General features: G+C 54.7%; 2 protein-coding genes and 1 pseudogene across 3 annotated transcripts in view; 1 reads left to right on the top strand and 2 right to left on the bottom strand.

Moving 5' to 3' along the window:
* TEX11 (testis expressed 11) overlaps nt 1–362 on the bottom strand; it is a 100,069-nt gene extending 99,707 nt beyond the window's left edge. The window contains exon 1 of the mRNA XM_067547968.1: nt 272–362. Within this exon, the coding sequence (XP_067404069.1) occupies nt 272–305 (34 nt within the window). The 5' untranslated portion in view covers nt 306–362. The remainder of the gene's footprint in view (nt 1–271) is intronic.
* A 532-nt stretch (nt 363–894) lies between these two features.
* LOC137153012 (nuclear cap-binding protein subunit 2) lies at nt 895–6,357 on the top strand. 2 transcript variants are annotated; one of them, XM_067547970.1, is made up of 4 exons: nt 895–1,767; nt 2,049–2,230; nt 3,267–3,405; nt 4,114–6,357. In XM_067547970.1, the coding sequence occupies exons 1-4, from the start codon at nt 1,693–1,695 to the stop codon at nt 4,210–4,212; spliced, it is 495 nt and encodes a 164-aa protein (XP_067404071.1). In that variant the 5' UTR covers nt 895–1,692; the 3' UTR covers nt 4,213–6,357. The 2 variants fall into 2 exon arrangements, with proteins under 2 accessions (XP_067404071.1, XP_067404072.1); XM_067547971.1 differs by having other exon boundaries at nt 1,633–1,767; nt 2,054–2,230.
* Nucleotides 6,358–7,294: 937 nt separating this feature from the next.
* On the bottom strand, nt 7,295–13,157 carry LOC137153011 (serine protease 23-like; annotated as a pseudogene).
* Between the last annotated feature and the right edge of the window lie 954 nt (nt 13,158–14,111).

Below are 14,111 nucleotides of genomic sequence, written 5' to 3'. Positions count from 1 at the left end.
GAAATGTTATTTTTCACAGCTGCCTAAGAATACCTTCCTCCCACAATGTATCGAGCCCCTACTAGTCAAGCCCTCCCTGACATTCAGTCTCCAAGACAAAGCAGAATATCTTCTGGGTCAGATTTTCATGACTAGAATTAGAAAAACCTGGGAATGAGGCTTTTATTCCCTGTGGCCACCTCATGACAGACAAAATATACATGTGTAGCATTAAATTATTTACACAATTATGGACTAAATATTTAATTTCTCAAAGATTACCAATTTGTACCTTTAATTTCCAGTAAGTGAGATTTCCCCTTCATTTCTAAAGTGTGGAATCAAGTCCTTTAGCGTGCACACACACACACAAAAACAAATTATTTTAAAAATAATATATTTAACTTGTACTACACAGGCCTATATGTCTTAACTATTCCTTACTATAGGCTTGATATTACGCCTACTGAGATCAAGGGCATTTTACCATTGACTTCAATAGAAGCAGCAATAGACCCAACTTTACTGTTACCCACACCTCTACTTGCCATTGCCTCACTTCTATTACGAGTGATTTACTGCAAAAATCCTAACTCCAGAATTAAAGTATACAAACTGTGATTTGTGTTAAATGTCCTGACAGGTTTCTGACTGGCTCTTTTTGACTCTCCCATATCTGGGCCTCAGCAGGATGAGAGGCAGGCAGGGACCACAGGTGAAATACTAAACAAGCAATCAAGGCTCTTGGTGTATTTCTTAGCTCTGGTGTTTAGGGGACACTTAAGCAGCTGAGGGACTACTGTGCTGCAGCCTCTCTTTAAAACAGGAGCAGGAGGAATCCGGAGGAGGGCCTAGGCAGCAGCTCTTCAGCCGGGCAGGGGGCAGGCACAAAGAACTAGGGTGCTTGTCGGCAGAGGGAAGGCAGCTGTGCTGGCACGCAGCGGGGCTGGCCTAGGACCTATTTCTGCCTGGCACACACAGCGGCACCAGCCTGCCCCCCCCCCAGCTCTACCACACCCCGGGCAGGCACGGAGCATCCCTGCCGCGCAGCCGGCACCTGTTCTGCCCGCCTGAGCTGTGCCCCTCACGCCGCCCCTCGGCACCGAGCCATGCGGGGCGCGGCGCCCCCCCCACACAACAGCCCGGAGCCTGGCGGCGCGCCCCGCACTCCCGGCCCTCGGAACCGGCACCGGCGCCCTGCCCGGGAGCGGATCACCCAGTCGCAGGGAGCGCTCGGCCACCCCGCCCAGCGAGGCACGGCCTGGGTGCCCGTCACGGGCGAACACGCAGCGGCGGGCCCGGGACTCGCCTGGCGCCGCGCCGCGCCTCGCGCCTCCCCCTCAGCCAGACGCCGCTTGTGTTTTCCCGCCCAGGCAGGCGGGCTGTCCCGCGCGGGGGATGTCGGGATAGGTCAGGTCCGGCCAAGGGCCGCGCGCGGTACAGAAAACTACAGCTCCCAGAGACCCCCGGGGCGGGGAGGCGGGCCTAGCCTTTGCAACCATTTTATTGGCCGTACGGCCGAGCCCAGCGCTGTGATTGGCTTCCCAGGGCGTGATCGACGGCCGATACCGTGACCCCCCTCCAATGGGGTTTTAGACCCGCTCCAATGGGGCGGTGCGTGGCAGGCGCTAGGCCAATGGGGCGGCGCGGCGCTGTCCCGTGGGCGCCGCGCTGCTCGGCCTGGCTCTGGAAGGTTCCCGGGGCCCGGGCGGGATGTCGGGGTCGCTGAGCGGCCTGCACAGCGACTCCTACTGCGAGATCAGCCAGTACCGGGACCAGCACTTCCGGGTGCGCCGCGCCGCGCCGGGCCGGGCCGGGGGGGGAGACCGGAGCGGGGCCGGGCCGGGGGTGCCCCAGCCGCAGGCCCAAGGCGGGGGGCCGGAGCCGGGGCAGAGGCCGCGCCCTGGGGCACAGCAGAGGGTCCCGGGCCTGGCGCGGGGCTTGCAGCCTGAACCCCGAGCCGAGCCCGGCCCGCCGGCGTGGGCAGCGGCCCGTGGCGGTCGCCCCGCGGGTGTGGGTCGGGCTGCCCCGGCCCCTGTGGCTGCGCTGACTCTTGGTTGTGCTCGCAGGGTAGCCGCTACCTCCAGGAGAAGGCCCTGAAGCTCTCCTGCACCCTGTACGTGGGCAACCTCTCCTTCTACACCACCGAGGAGCAGATCCAGGAGCTCTTCTCCAAGTGCGGAGACGTCAAACGGATTGTCATGGGGCTCGACAAGGTCAAGAAAACCCCTTGCGGCTTCTGCTTCGTGGAGTATCCTTTCCCTTTCAGGGCTGTCCTGGTGTTAGTCCCGCTGCTCCTTTGATTAACCCGCTCTGTCGAACACCAGCCTGTCACAGCGTGCACCGGCCTGTCAGGAGGAACCGGCTATGCACGTGGTTGTGGTACGGAGGCAAGCATGAAAGTTGTGAACTCTTCAGATTCACTGTGTCAAACACTGTCTTCCCTTTACAGGGTCTGCTGCCTGTCTGCCACCCTGCCTCAGTCACACACCCTGCCGTGGTGCTTCCAATGAAGATTAAAACCATGGGACAGCCTCTTGTACTTTTTTGGCGTGACATAGGGATGCGACACCATCTCCCCCCGTTATTTTTGTCTCTTAAATTGGTTTCATAGCGTTTAAGAGCAGAAGGGATCATTGTGCTCATCTAATCTGTGCTCCTGCATAGCACAAGTCAGAGAATTTGACCAAGTGTTAAAACCATCTAGCTGTGCCTTCCTCAGTCCATTCATTCTAGGTGTGAACGGGGCCAGTAGAATCGCCTAGGGTGCTCTTCTCACGCACGGGCCACCTAGCCCTCGTCTAACAGACAGCTGTCCTTGCAGAACCTTTTCACTGGGGCCACTCACACCCATAGATGCTAGCATAAAGAGGGATGTGAAGAAGACTGTGTTATACAGGCAAGACTTGAAACAGGATTGGTGCAGGTTCAAGTCCTCATAACGAATTCAGAAGATCCTGACTCCAAAACAAATGCATGTAGCAACATGATGGCAGCTTTGTCTTGCTTAGTTCCTCTCCCCCTGAAATGAGGGATGGCAAGCTACTTCCTTCCCTGCACTGGCACTACAATACAAAAGTGTAGCATGTTGCTGTGCAGGGAGGGAGCTTGTAGCAGCTGGCATTTGTGTGAATACAGCATTTGACTCTGTAGAACATACTGGTATCTATTGGCTTGGAAGGCAGGGTTCTATGGTGCTGTGAATGCAACCATTCCCCTCTTTATCCATGAGCAGCTGGGGTGACCAGCTGAACGACAATTTGAGTCTTCCTTATAACAAATTCCAGATACTACACAAGAGCAGATGCTGAGCATGCAATGAGGTTTATCAATGGCACCCGATTGGATGACCGCATCATCAGGACTGACTGGGATGCAGGGTTTAAGGAGGGACGACAGTATGGGAGAGGAAAGACTGGAGGACAGGTAAAGAGAATGCTAGCATCAGCCCTGAGCCTGGCTTCCTTGGGGCTGGGTGATGTGCTGCTACCTTTGGTTGATCCAGTACAAAAACTGGGCAGTGCACTGTGGATCTAATAATGAATTGAAGCCAATCCAAAATTGTTTTAAGAGCTGATAATATGGTAGCATTAGAGTTGGGGAGTGGTGCTGAATGCTATTTGAAAGTTGGGATTCCAGGCTTCCTGTAGCACAAAGCAAGTGTTGCTCTCTTCTCAAGATCACGGTCTCAAAAAGATGTAGGAATTGAGGTGTGGAGTGAGAAACAGGATAATAATGGGGATGATTGTAAGGCTAATCTAATCATCAAACGATACACACCCATGAGACGGTAAGATTCCTTCCCACGTCTTCCCAGATTTACAGCGGGACAAAGCTTTGGGTTCAAGTCTTGGGTGATTCATAAAGCTGAACTACAAAGCACAATCAAACAATGTTTGGCCCTTTCCTCCTGCTTCGTTATGTCTGAAGATGATCCCAACATCAGAAATGTCAGGTTTTCTCATCACTTGTCTTGATAGCGATAGTGTGGCAAGACATTTCAAGAAGTTGCAAGGGCGTGTCACCTGAATTTTAACCCACCACCAATTGAGTGGGAAGAGGATGCTGATTTTTAGAATGTCCATGTCTAGGCAAGTGCCAGATGCTAACTTCTGTGTTCTTGCTTTGCCCCAGGTGCGAGATGAGTACCGGACTGACTATGATGTGGGAAGAGGTGGCTTTGGCAAGATCATTCAGATGCAGAAAACCAATCACCAGACTATAATCTACTGACTGCCTCGTCCGTCCTAGCACATAGATGGGCTGCTTCTGTCCGCAGCTAGCCCTGTCCTGGCCCTTTGGATGGGAATGGGGAGTGGGATCGGGATCCAAGTTCCAGCAAAAAGCAATCCTCCTTAGACTGGCTGTTTTAACAGTTGTTCATTCCTCATCTCACCTGGGCTGGAAAGGCTGTTCTGTCCTGATGCAGGCAGCAAGAGAATAAAGTGGCCAGCTCTGCAGGATTTCTCACTAGGAACAAGTGCAGTGTGTCACACTCAGACTTCTGTGCCCCAACACACTCTTCATACTCTAGCTAAAGCGGATGGCTGCCTCCAAGATGTCGTTCCAGCTGCAGTTGCTGTTGAGCACAAATTTCTGAGAAATACAACCGCCATCAAAGCCCTGCTGGCTGCTTGTGCAGCTCTGGGGTAGGGGCAGGAGTTTAAAATGCCTAATTTACAATCTTGTCTGCAGCTCTAAAGCATCATTGCTGGTATAAATTAGAGAAGCAAAGCAAGATCTTACTGGCCACTTGCAAGTGCTTGTCTGCACTCCTGGCCCTTAGCTCCTTGCTGTGCCCGTGGTGCTAGCTGGCTGTTGCAGAGCCTCACTATTACAGTTTGGTTTTGTTTGTGTCTTTGGGTTTTTTAAATATACATTGAGTCCTGTATCTGCTGCATTGTGTGCTTCAGTGCCGTCAGGCATGTGACAGGGCTTCTGCCGCGCACATCCTGTTGGCATGTCAGAGGTGCTCTCACACAGCCACACTTCCCGTGGGGAAGAAAAGAGTCTTGCATGCTGTTGTTTAGGTCTTCCCCTTGGTGCTCGCCGTACTTGTCTTCCCATTTCATTCTGTGCTAGTAGATGGTTTGTCTCCAGGTGGAAGTCACTGGTAAACGTAATGCTGACCTGCTTGTACTAAGATGAGGAGCTAGACCTCCATTCCCCACATCAGCAAATGCTGGGAAGTCTCCCGTTTCCTGCTGTCACAGGCAGCGCAAGGCCCTATAGCGTAGGGTAGATGAAGCATGGGGAATGCCCAGAGTGCATTTTAAGGCCAGACCAAGGAGCACGAGATGCAAGCCTACTGCTTGTGCTTGAGTTCTGCAGCACGTTGCTGTGCTAAAGGCCAATTTTAGCTGGAGATAGGAGAATCACCTTAGCATAGAGCATTCCTGTAACTCCTCAGCCTCTTAGAGCACTTCTGGAGTTGCACCAAGTGCTGCACACCACTGCACATAAGTCAAGCCTTGACTGTGAGTTGGTTTTAAGTCATGTAAGTACCAGTTACTTGTCCCTGAATAACAAAGTGTTGCAACAGTCTCTTCTTTTGCGTTAGATCACTTATCTTAGAGCATCTTAAGGCTTCAGAGGAAGCAGGGGCTATCTCTGTCCTATTCAGTGGCAGGATGCATATCAGGCATCCAAACAAAGCTATGGTTACACTGTAAGTTGCCCCAAAGTCCTGATAACTAATGGTGATCACTAGAGAAGAAGTGTTTAGGGAGGAACAGCCACCTAAACGAAAAGAGAAGCAGAGGATCAGAGAGAATCTCATTCTGAGCGCTATTGGGCTGTGGGAGAATCTCCCAGGGCAAGGAGCAGAACTGCACAGGATCAAATGTACAATAGGGACTAGCCCTTCATTACCACCATTCCCCCGCCACTCACTTATGGAGGAACTGGATATGACCCATGAGGTTCACTTTTAACTCTCATCTATGTGATAGGACAGAGCAGCTGGAAATCTACACCAGCCTGAGCAGATGTTAGAATTCGTTTGGTTATTAAGAGAAGCATCAGTGTTCCTCAACTGTAAGCAAGTGGGAGCAGGGTCTGTCTTTGTTTTCCCTGTAAAGTACCACAAACACTAGTGGTGCTATACCCAAGCCCCCTTCCCCACTGTTGTAAGGAATGGGAGTGTCTCAGGGCTCCAGCTATCGCTCGGCAGCTCTGCACCTTCATTAGCTCAGTGCCTTAACATGCAGGACAAACTCTTCTGGTGGCGTGATTTCAGGAAGCTGAGGCAGCACCATAGCTGTGTTGAGTCTGTGCAGTGAAGCTTCTGACTCCGTTCTAGCTCTGTAGGAACAGCACCTCTGGAAGGCTCCTAGTCCAGACAGTTAAGAGTTCCCTGCCCATTTCATGCATGACAGAGAGGAAATCTGTGCTCACACTTATTTATTCAGAAATATATTAGCCTAAAGGGATCAATTATCAATATTACATTGACAGTAAGGGCCATTACCGGTAGAAAAGTGCTTGTGGGCCCTAGTGTGAACAAAAAATGGTGGGGGGGGGAAGGTGGGTCTCAGTCCAGTTCTTAGTGAACAGGTGTCTACATCGCATCATCCTACACCAATTAGAACTGGCCTTACTGATGGTGTTATCGGAGGGCAATGGCTGGATGAGCCTTGTAGACTGGCCCCACTGCCACCCAGCTGGGATCCCTGCATAAAAGAGTCAGTCTCCAGGGCTGCCCTTCAGGCCTCTTTCACCAGCACAAAATGTGCTTTACAAGAGAAAGCCCTGTGTCTCTGCCATTCAGGGACATCGCCAGGGCTGGGCAGTGCAGCCACTAAGTCTAGAGAGAGCGTTGACAGGCCCCAGAAGAAAGTCAGTGCTGCTCAGCAGCAAACACACAGGCTACAAAAGTAACACACTGAAAGTAGGAGACCTGTTTGCAGTGACCGAGGGCCAGGATGCTTTAGCAGAACCATGATGCTGTGGGTCACGGCTTACACTGACTTCAGCCACAGGGGCTCAAAGCACTCATCAGATCTTTTGGAAATGGGGACGTCACGTCTCTGTCCAGATGAGCAAGGTGCTCACGCAGTGGAGCTGGGAACTGGCCAAGTGCCATAGCCATAGTGAATGCCAGGGGAGCAGAGAGAGAGACCAGCCTCTGTGCACATTGCCACAGGCTCCACCAGCCCCAGGGAAGGAGGAGAAAGGAGAGCACCCTTGCCCACGCCGCACTGCATGGGAGGGAAGAGTGTTATGCCTTTCCCCACTTGATCCCACCTGACTTGCAGACCACATTCCTTGCAAGACACAACTAGAAGGGGCTGGGCCGTGTAGTAGCCTCGCTAGGAAACAGCACAGGCTCACCCCCACCCAGAGCAGGTCCCTGCCCCTCCTCACGTGCCCCTGCAGACCCAGGGCCAGTGCAGACTCAGTATGAGGGAGCCCCCCCCCAAGCATACGGATGGGCGGTAAATCCCCAGCTCACCCATTCTGACAGTTTGTATCATCTCTCTTGATCCAGTAACAAATCTGAGCAAACTTCGGGGCTGTGAAGCGAATGGCCACATTATAGTCATACTGCTCCCCAGCCACGAGTGACCTGAGAAGATCCCAATGACCTTCCTCTCCCACTGGTGCTACTGGGGGTCCCACATCTTGCCGTAGCCCGCAGAGCCAGAGGGGCCAGGCCTGGCATCACAGTGCAGGTAGATGAGATGGGCCGTCTCATCCTCCACCTTGCAGAATTGGTAAACCAACTCACCAGGCTAGTCATTGTCAAACCCAGAGAAATGGGTCCTCTTCCTAGCCATGTCCTCCACTGCTGGACCCACCTTCAGCATCATATAGGGACACAGGTGGGGTCTGCACAGCTCCAGCAGGGTGTAGTCATGCTGATGGAGTTGGGGCCCCGGATCCAGCCCTTGAGCAACTGTGTGCCCGTCACCCGCACCCAGCACATCACCAGCTTCCCTGGCTCAGTTCCATTCCCATTGTTCTGGGCCGGTATTAAGAAGCCCACCTTGATTTTCTTGGCCCCTTTGACAGTCTTTGCCATCATGGGTGTGGTGGGCAGCCATGAGCACGTGGCGCTCAGACACCAGCACACCCTGTGGAGATTTTGACTGCGGCAGAGAAGAGGAAGTCCAGCAGAAACTGGTTTCCACTGAGAAAAAACTGTCCATCAGTGCCATAAATCTGCCGCTTGCACCACATGCGCTGCCTCTTCCTACCCACGCTGCCCGCAAAGGGGCCCAGCTCCACTGTGGTAAGCATGCAGGTATCACTGACATACAGTTTCATAGGAGAGGGGCTCCTGGAAATCCTGGGGGGGCTATGCCGGACTTTCGCTGGGCACACACCTCTTCGCAACGCTTTGTCAGTTCCAGGACTGGCTGGGCCAAAAACTGCGGCTTGGGTAGCAGCAGTGTGGACCAGGGAATGAGAGCAGGAATTGGATCACTCGAGGCAGTGCTGGGAAGAAGTGATGGCAAGAAGCATAGGGTAGCAATGACCTGGAGGCAAACCACTGTGCAGGACCTGCAAAGACACGGCAAGGAGAAAATTAAACTATCCATATTACAGACTCCTGCCAGTGTGGCCCGGCGGGCTGGTGCCCTGCCAGAGGCTTGAAGCTGGAGCCTTGTGACGGTCATGCTGTTGCCAAATACCTGCAGTATCTGGGAGGGCTCAGAACCTGCCTGGTGCTTAGTGACTAACTGCCTGGAGACTTTACATCAATCCAACCCACTCCTTGGCTTTAGCACTCCTCCCCTGCCAGCAGGCCAGGCCAGGACAGGTGCAGACGGACAGACAGGTGCAGATGTGTATTTGCCACAGGCAGGTGAGGTTTCTTCTTTCATGTCAATAGCACTAGCTGCCCGCTGGATGATTTTCTGCATTCCAGGGTTTGCGCCTCCAGTTCTAGGGATAGCTGGCATTACCTCCACACATTCCAGCAGGGAACTGCCAGAGGACAAGGAGTTTATTCCTCCCACCTATTTTCAGTGGCGTAACCATATAACTCCTCTACCCAGCAGACAGAAAAACCACCTAGGGGCAGGACTAAGCCATTAGAGGCCAGGACCACAAATGAATACAATTGTCTCCAGTAGGAGGCTGATTCTGCAACTTCAAAACAAACTCTTGCACAGGCAGTCTAAATACAGACAGTATTTCACAGCTTTGCTGCCCTAAACACACACACAGAAGGGTATCCCCTCCACAGGCACCTGCAGGAGACGTGACTCTCGGCCAACAGCTCACATGGTAAGGCAGTTGCTTAAACCCAATCCCAGCAGGGCCACCAGGAAAGCCACTGTATCCCGCCGAACCACAGCCAGCTCTTGCCACGATATTGTCTCTGTTAAAAACGGTGGCAGTAAATTTGTTATGAAAGTTAGAGAAGGAGAGCACTGGACTGGAGCCAGGCAGAGCAGCAGGAACTATGCAGACTTTCTGCACACCAGTGCCCTCACTGCTGACCCCTGCATTCCCCACTGCTATTCCAGCCCTGGGCTTCCCACTGGGCCAGTGCACCTCATCCTGACCTGCCACCCCATTACTCTAGGTCAGAACATTGGCTGGTTGCCAACCATGTAACCTGGGTTGTGCAAAAATCCTTTGTAGCTGAAAGGCAGTCGAAACGCCATCTTTTGTTGTTCTTTATTTTTACTCTAGAAGGCCCTATTACGAACAAACCCAGGCCCAAAGCTGTGAGCAAAAGCCCCATGGCTGCAGCCTGCTTGAGACGCCTCAGGATACAAGTGAGCCATCCTCCCTTGGCTTGGGGGTACCTGACAGCATCTGAGTGATCGCGAACGTTCAAGAAATTGGGAAACTTATTTAATTCTGAACCATGCGCCAGGGGCAGCCCAGAGGCTTCGTCTGCCCACACTCCTCGCCCAGCATACCAAACTGGCACCATAACTGGAGGGAGGGATTAGAGAGAAAACCACAAAGACAAACTCAGGGAGCAGATTCGGTTAATCGGGTTCATTTCACTTCAGTGCTTTCTCTGAAAGCTGTTGGCACCGCCGCGGGGGCAGAAAAGGAAGAGCCGTCAGGGGAGGAGGGGGGAGTCCTACGTTCAAGTAGGGGCCTCTGAGCGGTAGGTGCTAGCCACACAAACATTCCATACAGGGCTCTCTGCTCTCCAGGGCTGGTCCACGGCCAAAGCAGACACTTCTCTTCAAGGGCTTTGTTCAAACGCTCACACCGCCCATTGCCCTGGGGTCCCTGATGCTGTGTTTGCCACTTTCCTTTTGTCAGCCTCCCACCACCACCATGCACCACTTTACTTCAGAAGGAAGGACACACCAACCCCAACAATCTGATAACCACGCTGTCCCTTACCCAGCAATGGGTCACCCTCCCAGGCCTTTCCTCCCACCATCAGCCAGGCCTCCCTCCAGACTCAGAGAGACCCAGCTCTCACACACGTCCATAGCCACAGGCAGCCTGGCGAGGCGCTAGTAAAATGGAATAGGAGCAGCACCCCCAGGAAACAAAAGCAGCTCTCTCATGCCTGCAACATGTTTGGGCTCAGGCACACAACAGAAGGAAGAGGGGAAGGCGCCTCATAATGGCTCCATTAATCATTTTCCATTTGATGTTTTGAGCTGCACATGAAGTTAATATGGCCATTGAGAAGAACAGACACTGCCCTCAGTGCTGCTGAGAAGGGGCAGGTGTCCTTCCTGGCAGCTCTGCAAGCCCAGAACACAGCTAAAATGGGGCGAGAAAGGAGCAGAGTTCAGGCTGCTTTTCACATCCATCCCAGAGTGTAGGGACCTGCAGAGAAAGGGGGCTTCATCCTCAGATTCAAAACTTTCAGGTGTTACTGCTAAGGAAGCATGAGGGGAAGTATTGTCTAGTGGTTAAAGCCCGGGACTGAGTGTCAAAAGATGTAGGGTTGATTCCCATCCTGACAGACTCACGGGATTACCTCAGGCAAGAAGTTTCCCCTCTGTGTGTCTCTGCATCTGAGCCTGCAGAAGGGGAATCGTGACACTTGCCTACTGGGGGGTTGTGAAGTGCTCTGAGATCCTGAGATGGAAAGCACTAGATACAGGCAAAGCACTACAAAACAGACAATAAGAATCAGTGTCTACAGTTCTGAAGTCCATTTTATCTAGAAAGATCAAGCATCAAAATAGATTAATGTAATGTAATGTGTCATATGCTATCAGCCTCATGCAGTAATTAATGCTGTTTTGATTAGCAGAATAACCAGAACACAGATTGTAAATTGCAATCAGCTTTCTTCAAAATGTGAAAAAGTTCTGTTGGATCAACCCTGCCCATTATCCAGACTGGCAAGCCACCATCAGGAGCCATCATTTGAGAAGCAAAATCCAAAGCATATCAGGGTTCTGGTCTCTAATCTAAAACTGGCAGGAAAGAAGGGGAGGGGGGTTACGGTTATTATAGTCATTCTCCCAGCACTCTCCGAGGCAAGGATTGTTGGATCGTCACAGTGCTGAGTATTTTACAGTATCAGCTCCTCATGGCAGGAGCTGTGTGTGCTTATTTGTCTGTAAAGCATCTTGCACACTCTTGGTGCTATCTGGGTAAAAATGATCTCCCCGCCTGGCAGATGGAGACAAAGACGGGGAAGGGACTGGAGAGTCTCGCTCAGCAACCACTGTTACTGTAGCAAAAGGCCAGACACAGCGAATCAGCAGCAGAGCCAGAATCCAAACTCAAGGGAGTCGTTCCTGGCTCCCAGCCCCATGCTCGGCCCTCTAGGCCATAACACACCCCCTCACCATCACAAATATTTCCATGGTAACAAACCAATGTCACCCTCAAACTTCGTGGCAGACGCCAGCAGGGGTCAGAGAAATGGAAACAGCAGTCAAGGAAACAGAGAGCCAGACTGAGGTCCTTTCTGGGAGAGTCAGGAACTAGATCCAGTCTCCCAGGCAGGGAGGCCCCCCCAGAACCTCCCTATTCCACTCTGCATGGTGGGGTGGGAGGGCAGGGCATGGGCACTGCCAGGAAGGACTGCAGAGGGGCAGGAGAGGCTTTTGATACTTCAGTGAGCAAGTAACAGCTGTTCATGTTGTTAAATACCCCCTCAGGCCTAGACTGGGCTGCCCTAGCTACCTCTCAGGGGGTGAAAAACGCCCACCCGAGACACACAAAGCCTAGTGCAGACAGGCTGAGGCTGAGGGAAGAATTCTGGGATGGGTTAATTAACTGCAGAGATGAACCCTTCCACCGCTATACGAAGGTGTCTACAAGGCAGGGATCGCAGCAGCCGCCCTGCAGACAGGCTCAGAGCCAGCCTGTCTCTGCGGGGCGGCTAGGCGCACACACTGGGTCGAGCGTTTGGGGTGGCGCCATGAACGTTTGCGTACAGACGGTGCCTGCTCCTCACGGTCTCGCCCTGCCTGTGAGCCCAGGGGCCGGGGCTGGTCTGCACCCGCACGACGCAGCCCCGAGCTGAGCTGAGCTGGAGCCGCCGGGTGCCAGGGCAGCAGACGCTCAAAGTCAGAGCCCAGCCCAGCCCAGCCCAGCCCTCCCCGCCCACAGAGTGGAGCTGCTGAACCGCCAGACGGGCCCTGCCGCTGTGCCAGACCCATGGCCGTCCAGCCCCGCCGCCGGTGCTCGGCGCTGCTGAGGGAGCCCCCCCACCCGTCCTCCGCTCCCAGCCGCCGGCACTAGCGCAGTGCGGGGCGCTCGGGGGGTGCCAGGGCCGGTGGGGCAGTGGGCTCGGGCGTGGCGGCTCTAGGGCAGGTCCCGCCCCTCCGAGGCCGCTGGGGAGCAGAGCAGGGCAGGGCAGGGCAGGGCAGGGCAGAGCCCGCTTCCCGCCCCCGCCCGACGGGGGCAAGCTGGAGCCCGGCCTGCCCCGCAGAGCGCCCCCCGACCCCGCCTTGCCCGGCGCACAGCCCCGGCCCGGGGCCGCCCTCCCCGGCAGGGCCCCGCCACTCAGCGCCGGGCCGGGCCGGGCTTACCTGGGGCGGGGCTGGCGCCTGGCCTCGCCCTGCAGCCGCTGCTGCGCCGGACCCTGCCGGGAGGGAAGGAAGGACCCGGCTAGTGCGGGGGGCGCGGAGCGGGGGTGCCGGGGCGGGGCGGTTCGGTTCGGCTCGGCTCGGCTCAGAGCGAGGGGAGAAGAGCGGCAGGAGCAGCGGGGGGATAGGAAGAGGGGAGGGGAATCCTGGGCTAGGGGCAGGAGCAGGTGCTGGGCAGGGACCCGGCTGGGGCTGGGGCTGGGCTGGGCGCAGGAGAGGTGCAGGAGGCTGAGCGGTCTGGGCAGCGGGGCTGGAGTCTGCGGAACAGGCTCCCCCGTGCACGCCAAGCCCGGTCCCCGAGCCGCACGCACCGCTGCTTCCTTTCCAGCAGACCGCCGCCAGGGTCACGGACGGCGCGACTGACTCCCCGTGGGGCCGGCGCACGCGGATGGTCTGCCCTTTCTGCATGAGCTGCTGTGGCGGAGAGCTGGGCTGGGCTGTGGAGCGGGAAATCCCGCCCTGCAGCTCACAGGGTTCCATGACATGAACATTCATACTCCAGTCAAGTGATAGCTCCGAAGAGCCCATGCAGAGCCAGCCCCCGGCTCTCAGAGAGAAGTGGGGGCGGGACTGTCTGTCTCTTCCTAGACCAGCCAACTTCGGGTGGGGAGCAAGAAACCCCGGCCCGCTCACCCTGCGCTCGTCTTCAGGGGGCTCACGAGTGGTCTGTGTCACCAGCAGACCTTAGTCCAATGAAAGATATTCCCGCCCCCCCCGTGTCACTGCACAGCACAGGAATGGGAAGGGTGCAAAGGCAGCCACTCTAGAGTGAGGTGATGCCAGAATTTAGGCTTAATTTGCTTCTCTTTGTGCCTCATGTGCACGATGATGCTGTCCTTAATCACAGACTCCCACACTGGTTTTTCCATAGGACCCTGCCTCCTTCAGTGCCCCTGCCCTGGGCTGGCTCGGGGCTGTGGATGAAAGGGGGCTGTTGTCTGTAGGACCCTGCCTTGTTCGTTGCATACATTGGAACGTGGCCTCTGCCAGAGTTCCTAGGTGATGCTGGCAATCCACGGAAACCAAACGTTTCAGAGTTGGCCACTAACTGTGTATTCCTCATTTTCTGGTTCCCTGCCTTGACAGACAGAGAGCGAGCGAGCTCCCCGCCTGTGAAATGGTGGCAAGTACGTATGGCAAGCATGGACG

The sequence above is a fragment of the Emydura macquarii genome, unplaced genomic scaffold (assembly GCF_026122565.2).
Source record: "Emydura macquarii macquarii isolate MOO-44397 ecotype Brisbane River unplaced genomic scaffold, CSIRO-AGI_Emac_v2 contig_1253, whole genome shotgun sequence".
NCBI lineage: Eukaryota > Metazoa > Chordata > Testudines > Chelidae > Emydura > Emydura macquarii.
This window is presented reverse-complemented; position numbering and strand designations above follow the sequence as displayed.